This window comes from Narcine bancroftii, chromosome 11 (genome assembly GCF_036971445.1).
Source record: "Narcine bancroftii isolate sNarBan1 chromosome 11, sNarBan1.hap1, whole genome shotgun sequence".
NCBI classification, from domain to species: Eukaryota; Metazoa; Chordata; class Chondrichthyes; order Torpediniformes; family Narcinidae; genus Narcine; species Narcine bancroftii.
The window spans coordinates 94,251,246-94,271,418 of record NC_091479.1 but is presented as its reverse complement, the minus strand read 5'-3'; the positions used below and the strand labels follow the sequence as shown (position 1 = coordinate 94,271,418).

Below are 20,173 nucleotides of genomic sequence, written 5' to 3'. Positions count from 1 at the left end.
TTTGTCCAGACATCCTTTTACTCCTTCGTGCAGAATAATCTAATTTTTTTTTAATGTAGACACACAGACCATTTCAGTCCACAAGCTCATGTCACCCAATTGACCTAGACACTTGGTACGTTTTGAACGGTGAAAGGAACCAAGCACCCAAAGGAAACCCACACAGACACAGGGAGATCGTACAAACTCCTCACAGACAGTGCCAGATTCTAACCCTGGTTGCTTGCATTTTAACAGCTTTGTGCTAATTTGCATTAAACAATGCTCTACCATCCACCTGTCCACATTTTTTTTAAAACAAGATATCTACTTACACTTCTTTATTCTTCCTCATAGTTTGGGATCGAGAACAAACCGCATTGTTTTTTTTGGAAAACCCAACTCATTTGTGCAAAAATTTTCATAAGCTTGAGATGCAGCAATAACAAAATTTCAACCACCCATAAAATGTCCTTTTCAACTTTGATTTTCCTGTCAACTGATCTGTTTTTTTTTACTTTGTGCTTTAATTTTCACATGTAGCTCTTTTAAAAACTCATTTGGAAAATTAATATGTTCATCGCATCCCTGTGGAGTGAACAGAGATGTTTTGCAAATTGGTCACACTATCTGGGTCTGCTTTCCCCATTGTAGATGAAGCGACACCATGAGCATTGAATGCACTATTAAGTGGTAAGGAACATGTGAATCACTACTTTGCATGGAATGAGTGTTTGCATCCTTGGATGATGTCAAGGGAGGAGGTAAAAGGGTAAGTGGACTCACAATACCTCCTCATTACTCAAGAAGGCACAGCAGTTCCCTACACTTCTGGAGGAGTCTGAAGTGGACAAGGCTACTAGTCCACATCTTGACCACATTTTACATGGGCACAATTCAGAGTGCCCTCTCTGGCTGTGTCATTGTATGGGATGGTAACTGCAAAACATTGGACTGGAATTCCATGCAGTGGATCATAAAAATAACTGAGAAGATCATTTGGGCTTCCCTTTCCTCTACTGATGACTACGTGTGAATTGCTTAAATGGGGCTCAACGAATTGTTGAGGATCCCTAACATTCAGCTCACACCTGGTAGGAGGTACAGGAGCATCAAAATAGGACTGCCTACTTAGGCTGTGATTTTTTTAATGGTATTCTGTTACCTTGGGTCTCTTGCTTACAAAATTGAGTAAAATATTCCAGAATATTTATGCATATTTATTTTATACTAGCAGGATACAAGGTTGCCTGGGAAATAAAACACCTCAGTTGTTGACTACATGCTTGAGACAAAATACCCAAAAAACTTCATGGTAATTCTGCATAAATTTCACTTACCTGTCTGGAGGCCTGAGCACTGAGACGGGCGTATCACTGCTGTTCTGTTTCCTGCTGCCTGCTCCTTGCTTGTCTGGAAGCATCAACAGTGAGGGGCGAGACTGATGTTCCTCCGCTGTCTCTTGCTTTCTCCTTTGTCTAAGTCTACAGGCTTTTGAAGAGCTTCTGCCAGTGTTGCTTCGCTTTTTTGGGCCCAGATTGAATTGGAGTTGGCCATTTGTTTTTATTCTGAATGTACATTGATGCACAGTGGTGCAAGTTCAATTTTTTTTGAACTTCATGATGACCTTAAAGTTAAATTCACTGTAGTCATGACATTTGGCATCAAATGTTACCATAATTATAGTAAACAGTAATTCAAGTCAGTGCAAGCTGGTGAAAAAACACTTTTGAATGACCTTAAAGGTTAAATTCTATGAGGTCATGTCATTCCACATCAAATGTTAGGCCTACTGAACCTCCTTGGACATTTCTAGAGTGCACCATATTGATTTGCATGGAGAACAGATAAATGGACAAACAAACAGATATGCATGCATAAATATATATTAGATTATATTTTTGTCTGTATGTGACCACATTCAATGTGACAAATGTGTATGTATGTGTTTGCACTGTTATCAGGTAAAATGCTGTTTCATTTGGTTGTACGTGTATGTCAGATGATGATGAACTTCCTACAGTTGCGTGGGAAGGTGTCTTGAGAAGTGGAGGAGCAGACCTGATGATTATGTATGGAGTAGTCCATTCAGATGTTAAAAAGAGAGAAAAGGAAGGGTAATCAGATTATTACATATTTCTAACAGTTCACTCATTCACATACACTAAAATGCCACTGTAGAAGTATTGCAAATTGTGATATTATAAATAATAGAGGCTGGAGCAATCCATTCAACCACAGCACACTCTGCCATTCAATTAGACCATGGTTGATCTTTTAATAGCTGCTCGTTTACTTAATCACCACTTTCCTGAATTAACCCCATATCCCTTGATCTGCATTTAGCAAGCTGTTAACTCTAGTTAGGTTTAAGGCAGCCTGTTCGATGATGTAACTAGTTCAGCTGAGACTTTGAAAACGTTAATTCCAGGGAATGTGGAGAGGGAAATGCCATTGATTGTCACAGAGAGGTGCCAAGACTTGATAAAGTGGGAGATGGCCAGCGCCTATCTGATAGTTTGCACAACTGTTCCAAGTCACTCATCAGAATGCGGACATGAACCCTTTAATTATCTAAGAATTCCTAAGGGGTTGATTGTGGTGGCTGCTTGATTACCTTAGAGAGCACAGAAGGAATTTCATGGTGTTATTTTTTCCTGAAATTGATTATACTGTAGTTTAATTTAAATTTCTTTTTCCAGCAATTAACATGACTAACCTTAATGGAAAATGTTGTGCAAAGTTGTATGTCTGTACATAGGTACTTTACAAACTTGTACCTTTTTAAGTTTTGTTTTGTTTAGGATTTTTGAAAGTATTCCAAGAATACTGAGCATAATATGGTGCTTTGTTAATAATTACTTGATCACCTTGCAGATAATTTCTGTGCTAATAATTCTACATGCCAAATATGACCTCATTTGTTACTTGTAAAATCAAGTCAAGTTTATTGTCATCTGATTGCCCAAGTACAACCTGATGAAACACTGTTCTCCGGTCGGTCCTCAGTACAAAACACACATATGTAGAATCAGACATAATACACATACAGACAAACAATACGCATCAATAAAAATGGATATTGGTTCATGAATATGAGAGACTCGGATGGTGACTGTGAGCATCTCCTTTGGTTGTTCAGCATTGTCACTGCTCATGGGAAGAAGCTGTTCCTCAGCCTGGTGGTGCTGGCTCTAATACACCTGTGCAGGGTGGAAAGGGTCCTCAATGATTTTGCATACCCTCTTCAGACAATGATCACATCAATGAGGTGGGGAGACTCTCTTAGTCCTGTGGATTGACCTTCTCTGAGGCAATTGTACCCCTCGGCAATGCAGCTGGCCAGAACATTCTCGATAGAGCTCCTATAGAAGGTTGACATATTAGTGGCTGATAGCCTTGCCTGTTTCAGTTTCCTCAGTAAGTGCAGTCGCTGTTGCATCATCATTACAAGTGAGATGTTAAGTGTCCATGATAGGTCACTAGTTAAGTGAACTCCAAGGAACTTGCTGTCTCCACTCTCTCTACCACAGAGTTGTTGAGGTGTAGTGAATGGTGGTCATTGCTGTTCCTCCTGAACCTCATGATCTTCTCCTTCACCTTGTCCACATTGAGACTCCAGTTGCTACTGTCACACCATTTCACAAGATTTTCCACCTCTTTGCTAGTGCGACTCATCATTGTTCCTGAGGAGGCCAACGACTGTTGTGTCATCTGCAAACTGGATGACACTGTTGGAGCTGGATCTGGCATTGCAGTCGTGGGTCATAGAGTGAACAGGAGCGGGCTGAGCACACAGGCCTGAGGTGCACCAGTGCGCAGCGTGACAGGGCTTGATGATCTACCAACCCAGCCAGACTGCGGTCTTTCCATTAGGAAGTCCAGAATCCAGTTACAGAGAGGGTGCTGAGTCTTAGGACGGACTCAGTGCATAAAATATATGCATTGCCCACATGGTAATAAATAGAGTAAAGGTGTATCACAATTGTTGATTGGGGGAAAGATGAATTATTCAATCCCCACCATTATATCAATTTGTTTAAATCTCTCGTATATATATATATATAAAGCATGTAAATTATTTTAAGTAATTTTAATTTTCACTTTATTGAGTACAGATGGACAAAGATTGCATGCTGTACTGGTGGTCTCGTACTCACAGGCAGTGAAGAAACTATCGTTGGAAGAGTTTCATAGACACAGTGTATTTTAAAGCAACATATTAATACTGATCTTTGCTTCCTATGCATTTTAAATTCCAGTTATTTAATCAGGTTTATTTTTCTTATTTGATTGCAACAATCATAATCAGTTTGTAGCTTGTTTAAGTAAACTTGAAAGATGTTTTTGTAGACTTGGTTAACCATAAGAAATGTTTACTGCATCTACGCATTCTAGTACATTGAATTCCAGGGTTTATTCTAAAAGTAAAATATCACTAATGAAAGCACACACTGTGCTTTATAAAACTGTGGATACTGGCAGTGATTACTGGTGCTAATCATAACGTTTCAGACCATCAGAAGTTGTCTTCTATCATCTCATGATCTTGTCAAGAATTTTACTTTACTACTTAAACTTTCGGCAGCACAACGCTGTTACAGCGCCGGCGATCGGGACCGGGCTTCGAATCCAGCACTGTCTGTAAGGAGTTTGTACGTTCGTGCCTGTGTGGGTTTCCTCCAGGTGCAACGGCTTCCTCCCACTCTTCAAAGATACATGGGTTATAGGTTAATTGTGTGAAATTGGACGGCACGGGCTTGTGGGCTAGTTTTCCTGCATTGTGCAGTCAAAACATACAACAGCCATCTGCAATCTACTACATAATAAAAGAGATGCAAAGTCATGTAACTCACAGTTATAGAATTTTTTTGACAAGTCTCTTATTAGCTCCATTTTTCCACAAAGGTATTTTCATGTCATTAATCTAAAACCATAGTAATATTTTAGGTGGTTGATTACACTTGCCCAAGAAAGATGGAGAGGAACAGTGTTTATGCTTAAAATCTTTTTGAGCGGAAATTTTGCATCAGCTGTTTGGCTTTAGAAGACTATCCTGGATGTTGTTTGTACACGCAACTTAAAAACAAAGTCAGAAAATGGTTAGTGGATTTTAGAAGGAAAATGACAAAGACCTTCCCAACCACAACTCTGCCCTTGACTCCATCCAACAGCAGACCAACCTCTCTGCCAATAACCCAAAGAGGCCAATTTATCAATTCTAAAACAACCAGGCCTCAAACACAGGTGGGATCTCTGTGGATGGTCTACACCAGGGCAGAGAGAAATGCAGTCACAAATTCATATCACCTTTGTCTGAGAAGAAATGGTCAAGTCAGGGGTCCTCATGACCTTGATTGTGACCATCTTCAAGAAAGGAGGCATGTCCAACTGGTAATATGATAGGGGTGTGGCCTCTGCCCCCTCTCCTGAAGCCGATGATCATCTCCTTCATCTTGTTGTCATTTCGGGAGAGGTTGTTATCTATGCACCAATTACCACTGGGGTTTCAATCCTGATGACAAAAGAAAAAAAAAATCTCAAAATGGTTTCCGTCAAAACAAAATAAAATCCTGTCGGTGGTCTGGGAAGAAACTTGAGCTTGATACCCACTCCCACCACTGGCAGTCCACAGGTTTGTAATAGGTAATGCAGTACGTATTGAGTAAGGGAGTACTTCAAGTAGAACGAGGAAGAACAAGATTGAGAACCATTGGTGTCCAAGGTTGGAGGAATATACTTGAGAGAGGGAGTGAAACCAAGGTTAACTGCATTTATTTCTGGGATGGAAGTATTGTCGTATGAGACAAGATTAAGCAGGCTAGACCAACTGTCTCGATTTTGGAAGAAAGGTGATCTCATTGAAATATACATTTCTTCAAGAATTTGACATGACAGACACAGGGATGTTTTTCCCTCAGCTGTTGTTTTAAGAGGCAGGGGTTACAGTACCCTAACATAGGATTGAATATTTAAGACTTGAGAATGAAGAATTTTCATCGGTGTTCAATTAATATTTGGAATGCCACATGAGCTGTGGAGGGTCAGTCACTGATTACACTGGACAACCAAGATTGTACACTTTTAGGTGTATTTTATGGATTTTGGGCTGCTGATCAGGAAAATCACCTTAAAGGTTTTGTACCGATTTGTAGATGTAACCCATTTTTGTGATTACAGTCATATTTTAAGTTTAATAGTATATTGCCCAGAATGCAAGCTGTTTTAGTTAGTCTAAGCATGCCTGGGCCATGCACTCAGTGCGGGTGCTATGCAAATATTGTCTTAGGCCTGGGCATGCTTGGATACTTAAAAATAGCATGGAAGGCATTTAAAGATGTTGTTGAGAATTTTCTTGTCAATGACAGAGCACCAAATTATATCCAGCTGATGGACAATGTGCTTCATGCAGACAAATCCATGAAGTGCAGTGTGTCATTGAGAATTAATTTTCTGCCTCCACACTTGGACGTCTTCCTGGCTGATCTTGGTGCAGTCAGTGACAAACATGGTGAAAGGTTTCACCAGGACATTGCGACCATGGGAAAGTGGTATCAGGGCAACTGGAATCCATCAATGCTGACTGACTATTGTTGGTTATTGACATGAGAGGCATCAGATGCTGAGTACAAATAAAAATCAGTGGCAAAACATTTTTAGGCGAGTTGAACTAACACAATCATGTTTCATCACTTCATTATGCGATTTAACCTGCTAAATTCAATAAAGTTAATTTAATATTTCTCCGACTTCCTATGTGATACAGCAAATCTGAAATTATCTTTGCGTTCAGCTTGAGTTATCATAATCCCCAATTTTTTTTTCAGAAAGCAAACCTTTTGAATACATTTCCAGGGTAATAATTAAGGCAAAACTCAAAGTGTTTTTGGATTTTTAAGGGAATTGTGGGCTGCAGGAAGGTGGAGAAGGAAGATTGCTCATTATGCTATTGAATAGGACAGTGAGCAGAAATATTTGAATGACCAGATTTTGATTTGATTTCTCAGTTACACAGGCCTGGTATAGCTGCAAAATAACTTGACTCCATTCTTAACACTATGCTATAAACCTTCTGTCCTCCAGGGAGTCACATCTCAATCTCAGATATTGAAATGTTACTGATTTGTTATTAAGAATCTTACATTTAGTCATTTAGACTTTTGAACAAGTGGCTATGTTTTTTTTACTGCAAGAAAATCTGAATCATTACTACTTCCAACGCTAATTTTTTCCAGCATGGATCAGTTTCTTCATCCAAAGGTAATATTTCCCAATATTTACCATTCATAAACCAATGACCTGAGAAGGCGTGTCACAGATACTGGGAAATTTGTTTGGGGTACTAAATTGAGCAGAAATTGAACTAATTCTATTATATTTTCTCTAAATTCACTTTGTAAAACATTTGATTAAATTCTGCATTGCACAGGGATATTATAAATTTCCTGTACCAGGAACTGTAGTTGAAGACCATCTGGATCTACATTTCACTGGTTTAATTTGTAAACTTCCTTGAAAAAGTAAACACTTTGTTTGTGGAGGCTTAATTCACAGAATTTGTTATAATTTCTTCCAATTGTTCTTTTATTTTTTTTCACAATCGCTCTTCCAGAAATTGCTTCTTTATAGAAATAATTTTCAGGACATTAGTCACTTTATTTTTGCTTCAATATACAGTAACAACCCTTATGGAGATCGGTAGGTGCTGGATAAGTGAATTTTCTAGTTGCTTGAGATTGTGTTTTGTGGATTGAGGGGGTCGCCAATTTTAAATTTTGATATTTTTTAGCTATTTATTTTACATGATTTTTTTTTGCCAGTTTCTTGAATTCCTGATAATGGGGATTTTACTGAAATATAAATGTTGACATTTCACCAGATTTAACATGTAAGGCAAACCACTACACTGCTTTAAATTTTACTTATCAGATATTTAAAAGTAGACATTCTCAATTGTTGAAAGTGTGGATATTGGGCAATAAGTAAACACAACCTCCACTTTATTTCCTTCTTTTAGAGATCTCAGCATGAACAACATTACTGAGCTGCCCCAGAGAGGCCTTAACAATATCCACTTCCTGGAAGAATTGTGAGTATTGACGCTGCTATTGATCTAAAATGGAATATATGTGTTACATATTAGTTCTAAAAATTACAAATTGTTTGGCATGTGATAATTATTGGCATTTAAAAATTGGAGTACAGTGAGATGAAACAACTACTGGTGCAGATCAAGAACTGACTAGATTGTATTCTCTGCTGGAATCCAGGCATTATTCACTGCAAACTCCCTATTTTTGCCCACTACCTGAATGCCTTTCATCTGAGTGCCCAGCCAGGACAATTCCGAGTGTATTACAGAGTCAATCTCATTGATTCAGATTTGGAAGGACATGTATCCCACAATGGGCAAGGATGACAGACTTCCTTCCCTGAAAAAACATGGGTGATTTCTTTGTCAATGTTGCATTAGTTCCATACTCACTGCTGCTAATACTACTCCCCCACCCCAGATTTATTTACTTAATTAAATTTCCCACCACTGCTGTATGTCTTTAATCCAAATGAAAATGGGATATGGGAATGGGTCGGAAAGGGGAATGGAAGTGAAGATTAGTCGTAATGTTGGCCAGTTGCAAACTAGATGGAATAAAAGGAAGGATCCCTTTCTTTAAACCGAGTGATAAATAAACAAGAGTTAAACTAAGTGGTGGAAGGATCTGAGGAGAGATGAGGAAAACAATCTTAAATTCAAAGGCATGGTTAGCGAAGTAGTTGGTGCATCGCTCCCCATGATGCTATTCTCATTAATTCCATGAGCCTACACGTGGTCCTCTGTCACCTGCCAGTTTGTGCGTCTGTCTAAGTGTTTCTTAAACATTGCTGTAATTTCTGATACTGCCCTCTCCTCTGGTAGCATGTGAATGATGGGTTCTGTCACGAGTAAGTTGAGGACGACACTGGAGTGAGGTTTTTATCCTGCACTTACGTGCCTTCTTCCTGATTTCCTGGATTAGGATACCAACCATTCACTGTGCATACCCATGTAGCAAAAGAGGGCAAAAAGTTTAGAAAAGTCCCACAATTTAGCTACAGAAGTAAAAGTGAACAATCCATATTAGATATGAAGTGGAGCACCAATCTGCAAAGTACACAAACTGAAAGTTTCTGCACAAACCAATATAAAGTGCATACAAACACTGAAATATTTAAAGACTCAATGGCAGGGCAATCTCTGGTTTAACCAATTTATTATTGAGTGGAAATTTTGACTCCAAATGTGAACCCACAAAATTGTCAGTGGTTCATTGTTGTAAGGGTTCGTGTGGATCCCACAGGTGAAGAACCAGACCAAAGTTGAGGTACAAAGCACATGTTTATTTTGGGGATGCAAATAGGGCAACAGGGTCAAAAAACTAAATAAATCTATACACATATGCACAATACGCAAGGGGTAAATAAACCCCTTTGATAATAGGGAAAATCGACAGAAACTGGGAAAATTGCTTGAGTACATACAATCAACAGTTAGAATCAAGATGATACTACTTGTCCCCACCCCTTGACTGGCATGGACTCTGCTGTAGCTACCTAACCTTGGGACTCACCTCATCCCAATGTGGAAAGTGATACTTGCATGCCATGAGAGGTCAAAAAAGGGGCAGAACACGGGCACCTGGCACTTTATAGTTCTGCAGGCAGTATTGGGGTGGGGGGTGTCAATCATTCAGGGCAGGCTGGGCCCCGCTGGCTGCTGTGGCCAATGGCTCAAAGCCAAGGGCAGGGGGTAAGCCGAGGTGATTCACATAGGCCGATTTGGCAAAGGTCAGGGCTGAGTCTGGGCAGGCTGTCGGAACTGCAGCACCTGGTGATTTAGGTGGGCCAATCGCAAGGGTCACCTTGATGGCTTGGGGTGAGTCTTGACCTTGATTGACATGCCATGTGTCCTCCAAATAGGAGCGTGGCAGCGCCACCCTGTGGTGGCTGCATCCTCTCTATTACATCCATGTAATACAGATTGACTCCGATGACCAAGAGCTTCCCCCAATCTTCACTTGTGGTCCACTCATGCTGTACTTCCTTGGTTTGGATACAGACAACAAACTTGGTTGGGCAGTATTGACTTTGAACCCTAGCAGTGTGGTCGAGCTGATGGCAGCAGGGCCTCAGGTGAGGAAGTCCCACCATTGAAATTCAACTTCATGTTCAACCAGATGAAACAGCTTTTCTCCAGACCACAGTGCACACACATACACACACAATACACAACACAAAATAACCACATACACATAAAGATGTACAATAAAACCTCTGTTTACCAGAATTTGAGCATCTGGCAGCCTTAACCAATCAGCAAATAAATTGCAGAAAGCAAATAGATAAAAAATACAGGTTTAAAATGGGGAGCCTCGCAGTTAGTTTGCCAATCACGCAACACACAATCTCAAACAACTGGAAAATTCATTTATCTGATATATAATAATCCCCATGGGTGCCAGATACTGGGGATTTTACTGCAATTTAAAATTTAAAAAAAACCTGAAAACAGTGAGAATTATTTAATTGTCTTTAACTAAGTTTGAAGTTCAGAGACATAAAAACTATTAAAATTGAACATTAAATTTTAATTAAAGTATCAAAAATTAACTCAAAAATCAGAAGTATGAATAATTGAAACTTCTCATTCAAAACGAAATATTAAATAGAAAAATAGTGTCTTTTCCTTTGCCCCTCCGAATTCTTAGCCCAACCATGTCACTGAGATCAAAGGGGAATCAAATCTTGTGCCTGGGCTCTGTACAAGATATGATTTTAGGAAATTTCAGTTCAGTTTGGGTTCTTCCTTTGTACTCCATGTGAAAGATAGTTCAGGACTATCCTGTGTCTTTTTTTTTGTTTAAATTTCGATTTGCAGAACGGAAACAGGCCCTTTTAGTCCACGAGCCTGTGCTGCTAGATTATACTCAATTAACCTACAACTCCGATAAGTTTTAAAGGGTGGGAGGAAACTAGAGCACCCGGAGGAAACCCACATAGATATGGGGAGAATGTACAATGTCCTTCCACAGAGTGCTGAATTTGAACCCAGATCGCTCGTGCTGTATGGTGTTGTGCTAACCGTGCTCCCCTTAAGATCTGAGGACATTGGTTGAAGATGAGGAGGAAAGAGATTTAGAGATCTAGTTTTCACCCAGGTGACTGAGGTCTGGAATGCACTGCCCGAGAAAGCGGTGGAGTTAAGTACATTCTCAAAGTTTTAAAAGAATCCCAACAAACACTTGATTCATGATGACATTGTAGGGCGCAGACCAAGCGTAGGTAAATGGGATTAGTTTGAATAGGTTTTGATTGTTGGTATATGCACAGCGGGCTGACAAGCCTCTTTCTGTGCCATGACTATATTACTCTGTGGTTCTATTATCTGTGCATCCAACAGATCGACTTCAATTTAAAGGGCTCAGTATCAACTGATCTGACATTTGGAAGCTCATTTCTGGTCAATGTGGGCTTCATTTTGTGTTGCTAACTTTGTACCCTGAATATACAAAATTAGAGCAGTACCAAGTCAACAATTAGATATGTTTCTCAGCAAATTGACACCAAAGGAATGAAAAAAAAATGCAAAGAAATGTGGGTATTACTGTTTTACCAGATTAAGACAGTCATTTAATGAATGATCTGTCACACAAAGTCCAGGGCAACTCTTAAAGAAAATGGCTGGTTTTCTTCATTGGCAAAAGGCCGAGGCAGACAGAATTGGCAGCCGCAAGATAAAATCTCGCCAGAAATGCAACATTTGGAATGGTTTCAAAGTGAATGCCCAATTTAATTTTTAAAATATGGAAAATAGGTGTTTTCAAACAAAGAGTGGCTTAGTGTATCACGGAATACAATCTATTTGATGGATTTTTACCACAAGCCCAAGACAGGTGTTCAAAGGGAAACAATGAAATAGATCCTAGTAAGTATTTATTCAGAAGAATGAGTGGCTTTTGTTTTCCTGAATAATACCTTTTCAGCAAACTTCAAATAACACCTGTTCCTCACAAAATTATATTTAAACCAGAAAGAATTAAACTCAAATTGAATCAGTATGGACAGCCAGGAGGTCTCTTTGGCTTGGCTTCGCGGACGAAGATTTATGGAGGGGGTAAAAGTCCACGTCAGCTGCAGGCTCGTTTGTGGCTGACAAGTCCGATGCGGGACAGGCAGACACGGTTGCAGCGGCTGCAGGGGAAAATTGGTTGGTTGGGGTTGGGTGTTGGGTTTTTCCTCCTTTGCCTTTTGTCAGTGAGGTGGGCTCTGCGGTCTTCTTCAAAGGAGGTTGCTGCCCGCCGAACTGTGAGGCGCCAAGATGCACGGTTTGAGGTGAGATCAGCCCACTGGCGGTGGTCAATGTGGCAGGCACAAAGAGATTTCTTTAGGCAGTCCTTGTACCTTTTCTTTGGTGCACCTCTGTCACGGTGGCCAGTGGATATTTAAACCAGAAAGAATTAAACTCAAATTGAATCAGTATGGACAGCCAGGAGGTACAGTAAAGGTAAACATATTTGTATAGAACATAGAACACAACAGCTCAGCAGAGGCTCTTGTCCTTTACCCTCAAAGTTGTGCCGACCTATATATTCCTACAAATAAAAACTAAACCCTCCCTACCTCTTAACCCTCTATTTTTTTCGTTCATCCATGTGCCAGTCTAAGAGTCTCTTAAATGCCCCTCATGTTCCAGCCTCCATCACCACCCTTGGCAAGGAATTCCAGGCACCCAGAACTCTTTGTGCAGAGAGGAAAAAAAGTAGAGGAGTCTCCCCTAAACTTTCCTCCCTTCACTTTGTACAGATGTCCTCTGGTCTTTGCTACTCCTGCCCTGGGGAAAAAGGTGCTGGAATGTGGAACAGAACCATAAAGTAGTTCTGAATGTAGAATTATTGATGTTCCCTTGATGTGACGAACATCAAGTACCTCCAAAAGGCAATCAAAAGTTTATTTTTTTTTCTCTTTGTGCACAAATTTCAGATGCAGTATGTTCTTTAGACTTGTATGAACTCTGGCTTCAGAGGATTGATGGTACCTGCTTCATAAATCCTTCCCTATTTTGCATTCATCTGCAGCTAAACTTTCTAACTGAATCATGTCTGGTCTTAGAGTGGTGATTTTTTTTCTTCCCCTTTTGTGTATCACATACAAAATGTGCTGTTCAAATAATAATCCAGCACTTAAGTAGTGTGTTGCTGCAGCGAATCACAAATCAGAAAACTGAGGTTCATTTCCGCACTGCCAACTGTGTTCACCCAATGATGTAGCCTGAACGTGGAAGTTAAAACAGGATTGTTGTTTTACTGCTGCTTGCTGTGTGTATTTACCAGATGGGAACCAGCGCGACCACCGCACTGAGGTCAAATAGGCTGCCATACACACTGTCAGTGATTGCTTGGAGTGGAGAGTGGAGATGGAAAGCCAACTGCTGTCTGGTACCTTTGGAAAGCACCTTGACAAATTGATTTAAGCAGGAAAATTCTGCAGACGATGAGATTGTAGTGCAGTTCACCAAAGTGCCTGAGAAGCTCAGCAGGTCAGAGAATGTCCATAGGAAACAAAGGTAATGAAACTAACGTTTCGGGCCTGAGCTCTTCATCAAGGTATGTGTGGAAAGTAGGCAGGTGCCTGAATAAAAAGGTGGGGGTGGGGGGGGGGGGGGGAGGAGGAGCGAAGAAGGGCAGAGGGATGAGCGCAGGCAAGTGGTCATTGGTGGGTATCAGTTGGAGGGCAGAAGAGGAAAAAAAGCGGAGGAATGATGATGGAGCTCCCTGAATGGAGAGCGAAGTGGTTGGGGAGCTAGAGGACCATTTATTCCGTGACTCCCTCATCCACTTGTCCATTCCCACTAATCGCCCACCCTCAGTACCTACACCTGTGACCACAGAAAATTCTACACTTGCACCCACATTCCATCTCTCGCCACCATTTGGGGCCCCAAACAGCTCTTCCAAGTGAAGAAGCACTTTATGTGAATTTGCGGGGGTCATCTACTGCATCCCATCGTGGCCTCCTCTACATCGGACTTCATTAAGCACCTTCACTTCAGAAGCAGGGCCCTCCAAATGGACAAACATCTTAACTCTCCATCTCATTCCTGACATGTCTGTTCATAATCTCATGTACTACCAAACCAAGGCCACCCGCATCTTGGAGGAACAATACTTATTATGCTGCTTGGACACTCTACAACCCGATAACATTAACATTAACTTCCCCGGTTTCCATTAAGCACCTGCCCCGACTCCCTCTCTCTTTCTCAATCCTCTGCCTCCTTTCCTTCAGCTCCCCACCCCTTTCCCAATGGTTTCCCGTTTAAAAACAGATGGAATGCTTTTTTTTTAAAAACCTTCAGAGGTCATTGAGTTTTCAGAAGCAATGAATCTAAATTAATGTAAGCATGCCTGTTCCCTTAGTCTTACGGCCTCTGACATTTCTTCTGCAGAGACAGAGATGGACGGACAGAGAGACGTGTTAGAGATGACTGATGCGGATGTCATGGTTGAAGAGTTAGCCATGTATGAATGTGTGAAATGTAGGTGGGGGTTTGCAGGGTGTAATTGTGAATTCAGATTAGTAGAGATCATTAATCAATTATTTTTCTTCTTTGGCTTGGCTTCGCGGACGAAGATTTATGGAGGGGGTAAAAAGTCTACGTCAGCTGCAGGCTCGTTTGTGGCTGACAAGTCCGATGCGGGACAGGCAGACACGATTGCAGCGGTTGCAGGGGAAAATTGGTTGGTTGGGGTTGGGTGTTGGGTTTTTCCTCCTTTGCCTTTTGTCAGTGAGGTGGGCTCTGCGGTCTTCTTCAAAGGAGGATGCTGCCCGCCAAACTGTGAGGCGCCAAGATGCACGGTTTGAGGCGTTATCAGCCCACTGGCGGTGGTCAATGTGGCAGGCACCAAGAGATTTCTTTAGGCAGTCCTTGTACCTTTTCTTTGGTGCACCTCTGTCACGGTGGCGAGTGGAGAGCTCGCAATATAACACGATCTTGGGAAGGCGATGGTCCTCCATTCTGGACATTGCATAAGCTCTGAGAGTCTTTACCACTGACAGTGATCTCCAAGACGAAACGCTCCTCCTAAAGTTTGATCAGGTATCTCTTGGTCTCCTGGCCCTCTGTTGATGTGGATTCTCTCTCCTCCTCTCTACTGATTTCACAAGGTTTCTGATGCAATATCCACCTATAATGGAGCTTGTTTGCTCCTCCATAGCGATCTTCTTTGTCTCCTAACCACCAGGCCTAGCACCAGTGATAGCGAACTGCCTCTGGAAATGGTCTGGGCTACATTTTGAAAGATCAACTTTACCTTGTGCTAGCAAGTTGCCACACTTGCCTGCTCGTGATTCGTTTCCAACAAACAACCGTGTTATCACTGGCCACAAGCAGGACTCCCAGAATAATCAGCTCGAACAAAGTTGGCATGCTTCTTGCTTTGCAATCAGTGTGGGTTAATTAAACATCCTGATCTCTGCACCCGTCCTCGGGAAGTATCTTGTTTGGGTAGTGCAACGCCAGATGACATTCGTGCCTGAGGAACGACGGTCACAAGAAACAGCAAAACATTCCGAGATATATTATACATCATGAGACCTTCAAAAATAGTTCATTTAGAGTAAGGTACATAATACTGGTTTGACTTTTACATGAATTTAATTGACATAATTAAATTTTAAGGTTAAAATATTTATAGGCATGCTACAACAGGGCACGACAGCAATTTCCTTCCTCTGTAGGCAACACATCGCCAAGCAGATCATGGTCCTGGTTCAGGTACAAGGTTTGATTTTCACTTTGGCTACTGCTGAAGAAGATTTTTTTATTAAATTTAGACATACAACACAGTAGCAGCCCTTTTCGGCCCATGAGCCAATTGACCTACAACCGCCAGTATGTTTTTGAACCGTGAGAGAAAACTGGAGCCCACAGGGAAAACCCACAGGGTGAATATACAAATTCCTTATAGACAGCGCGGGATTCGAACCCCGGTCCCGATCGCTGGCACTGGAACAGCGTTGCACTAATTGCTACACTAATTGTAATGCCAACAGAGTTTTAGAGTTTTTCCCTGTGACTGCATTGCACTTCGTGCTCCATTTTCCTCCAACATCTCAAAATTGTGCCCATTGATGAACTGGATTCTGTAAATTAGCCCTAAGTACATGTTAATGGGAAATGGCAAAAGAAAATTCTCTCAGTGACCCTGCCCAGCCTTGCTTTACCTTTTGTTAAAAGATACAGATCTCAGGAAAAGTTCTTGAGTTGAGAAGTGTACCAGTCTCATTCCTCAACGAATTGAGTCCAGGAGGAAACTCTTCGTCAGAACAATGAGGCATAATTCCCTTCACCCCTAGGTTTATTGTTGAAGTTTGTCCTTCGCACAGTTGGTCAGTACTGCTTATCTCCTCCTCCTCCAGTCCAGTCTGAGTACCTCCATCTGTAACATGGACTATTTTTTGGTTTTGATTCCACCATGTCCAATAAAATTAACAAGCTTGACCATTGGCTTAACAATGCAATGATATTGCTCTTCATGTTAATTCACCCTTGCAGTCTCAAAAATGTGATCAGCATGAGGTAGTTATTGATTCTCAGACTCCTGATGAATAGTCATGTATAACTTGTTGTGCTTCGTGGGAATGGATTGTACAGCAGATATGGTTTCGCATCAGGTTTGGTTTTTTTCCCTGTTTGTTGCACTCTGAACTAGATGCCTGTGTCTTCTGAAAGTAGAAGAATTGTTTGTCACACCATGTGGTTAACCAGAGCTGTCTGTATAATAGGACAGCAGCAAGACCTAGTTTTACTTGTTTTACTGTGAATCTACTGTTGTATTGAGGGAGGACACATTAGATGTAAGGGAGTCTCACTCTCCATTGGGTGTTAAGTAGCATAGAGATTAGCGCAACACCATTACGGTGCCAGCAACCCAGGTTCAAATCCGCACCCTCTGTAAAGTGTTTGAATGTTCTCCTCATGACCAGCATGGGTTTCCTCCGGGTGGTCCGGTTTTTTCCCCACACTCGAAAATGTATGGGGTTTGAAGGTTAATGGTCTCATGGGTGTATTTGGGCCGTGCGAGCTCATGCACTAGAAGGGCTTCTTCCTATACTTCAACAAATATACTCAGTAATTTAACTCCATAACACTTTTAGGTAGAGAATCTGTAATTAGATCCAATTGTTACTGAAATATTTTGCTTGAAAAATTGTCATTGGTCCATTTCCTTTGGAGTTATGAAACCGTGCACATAATGAGTCAATAAGGTACAATTAAAACAGTGGTTTTCAAACTTTTTCTTTCCACCCACCCTTCAAAATGACAGAGCACTTGTGGCATAGGAAATTCTTAAAATGGCATGCGAGTGGCAAGAAGAAGTTTGAGAATCACTGGGCTAACGGCTTATATTGAGACTGTGGCCCCTGGTTCTAGATACCTCAGCATCTATCTCTCAAGCTTCATGAGATTTTTTTTATGTTTCAATTAGATCAGCTCTTGGTCTTCTTTCTTGATAGCGCTTCAAGCAGATTGGGCCTTTAGACTATCAATAACTCAAAAGACTAGAGTTACAGAACAATAGGCTGTTGTTTACAATAAACTTAAGTGTATCCCATGCTGTGGCCCAGGCCCTGGTAGAGGAGTTGCAGCATTGAAGCCTTTATACAGAGTCAAATGGGTGAAGCCACAGGTACAGTCACAGCAAGGGGCAGAGCCATAAAAATGATTATACACTGCCCAACCACTTCTCATTCAACAATCCAACCACTACAGGAATCGAGCTCCTTCAGCAGCTTGTATATGCTCTTTAAGACCCACAAAAGCTATTTATTTAGAGCAAGACATCTCCACTCCTGTGCTCAAGCTGTCTTGCCATAAAGAGGTCAATTTTTTGGACCTGCATGTTAACTTTTGTAATTCATGTATGACTCTTTAAATCTCACTATTTCAAAAATACTTTATCTTTTTTTCTTCTTGACCAAAATGGATTACAGTAAGGCCCCTAGTATCCAGCACCTATGGGGATTGTTTGACGTCGGATAGGTATATTTTCCAGTTAATACGTGTGCAACTAAGAATAAATAGTTTAAAAGACAAAAGACAAATACTATACTTACACTGAACAAGCTTGACTTGCATGAATATATAAACCTTAAAGCATTTTTCTTAAATTTCAGTTCTTTAAAAACATTTAACTGTTGCATCATCTGCAGGCTCCCCCCCCCCCCCACACAGAGCCACCCGAAACCCTAGCAATAACATTATTCGAAAACCCTGGGTAGGGGGGGGGGTTAATTATCTGCAAAGCCTCTAACCAGGGCGCCTCTTACTTAGCAGGGATAAGGAAACACTTGAAGATAGTCACCCCAACGGTGAGTAGCATCAACCAGCTCTTCATCCTGGGTGACACCATGTTATTCAAACACAGCTTTATTCATACTTTATTTAAATAGCTGCTATGAGCAAAGCACAGCCAAGGCCCTCTGCTGGCTGAATATTTGCTCCCATCTTCACCAAAGGTTTCAGTGTTACTTCAGAGAACATTCAAAGTTTTAAACTTGTGTATTTTTTTAACCTATTATTTAATTTTTAATTTATTTTCCTTTATTTTTTTTTGCCGGTTGCTTGAATCCTGGATACGAGGTGTTTTACTGTATTTCAGTATTATATCCTGCCTACTATATTCTAGCTCTTTCACTTCACCTATCTATATTCCCCTGAAGCCTCCCAGCATCCACTTTGCCACCTAGCTTTGCATTATCAGCAGGCTTGGATATATTACACTTGATCACCTCATCCAGATCATTGTTAAAGCTGGGGCACCAGACTGATATGCCACCTCGTTGGAGACAGTTTCTTGTCCAATTATGATGAGTTTATTCCTATCATTACTGCTAATCCAAAATCCATGCCTGTATATTACCCCTCCAATACAATCTGTTCTAATTTAAGCAACATGTATCATCAATGTGAATTACTTCTCAAATTGCAAATTAACAATGATTTGCTAAGATGTTTTCTCATGCCAAACCATCAAAAGAATTTTCAAATATGATTTACCTTTCATAAATTCATGTTGACCACTTCCTTAATAATAGATTCCACCATTTCCCTACCACTTCTGATGAAAGGTCCCGGAGTTGAAACTCTTCCTTGTTCCACATTTGCTGAGTGTTTCCCACGTTTTCTATTTTTTATTCCCTCTGAGCAATCTTGCAAAATAATACCTGCATTATTCATTATCTCCATAGGCACTTCCTTCAGAATACCAGGATGTAGATAATTTGACCTGGAGAATTTATTGCCTTTCATTCTTTTCAATGCTAATTTTTAATAAGCCCTAATTTCTTTGCAGATATGCAGTACTTCATATTTTCAGGTGGTTCTCTCTGCCCTTCTGTGAACAAAATTAGTTTGAACTTCTTCACTGTTTTCTTTCTCTTCAAGACTTGATGAAGGATTCCAGCCCAAAACGGGAACCATTCCTTTTCTCCCAACTGATGCTGCAGCACTCATTGAATTCCTCCAGCAGGCTGCTTTTTCACTTCATCCTGGCTGTTTCTGCCGAGTGTGGCCTAAATCTGGAACCAGTCAATTTTGTCCTCTGCTACTTGCAGTTCATGTGCATCACGTTGGCACAACGAACCTGGCTTCTGAAATTCTGTTCCGATGCCGGAAATGGAGCAAAATTTAGAAGCCAGTTACCATGCCTTGCACTGGCTTCTTTTTTTTTTCTTCTTTTTTCTTTGGCTTGGCTTCGCGGACGAAGATTTATGGAGGGGGCTTCACATGCAGCATAATTGGTAGAGCATATATGTTTACTAGCTTCCAGAGGTGGACAGTACTGGGCAGGAACAGGACTTGGAAAGAGGTACACAGAAACATGTGATATTTGATACAACTCTAGCATGTATTGCAATGCTAATTAAACATGTTTTTGGGCTGAGGCCATTGATTGCATATCCTTTGTTGTGGGAAGATAATGCCAGAGATTTTCATTTAGAGAACAGCAGTCCTTGTTTTTTTAAAAATTTACAGCTAGGCAATTTATTTTTGAGAGTGATTATTTGAAAATAACCATTTGGCAATAAATACATTTTATTTCTGCTTGGAAAAAAGCCTCCATTTCTACATGATTGGTGTACCTGTGCTTGTTAA

General features: G+C 40.8%; 1 protein-coding gene across 1 annotated transcript in view; it reads left to right on the top strand.

Annotated features, from left to right (window-relative positions):
- The window catches only part of LOC138746152 (leucine-rich repeat-containing G-protein coupled receptor 5-like), a 123,463-nt gene that overhangs the window by 25,328 nt on the left and 77,962 nt on the right, over window positions 1–20,173 (top strand). Inside the window, exon 2 of the mRNA XM_069904067.1 lies at window positions 7,997–8,068. Coding sequence (XP_069760168.1) covers window positions 7,997–8,068 — 72 coding nt within the window. The remainder of the gene's footprint in view (window positions 1–7,996; window positions 8,069–20,173) is intronic.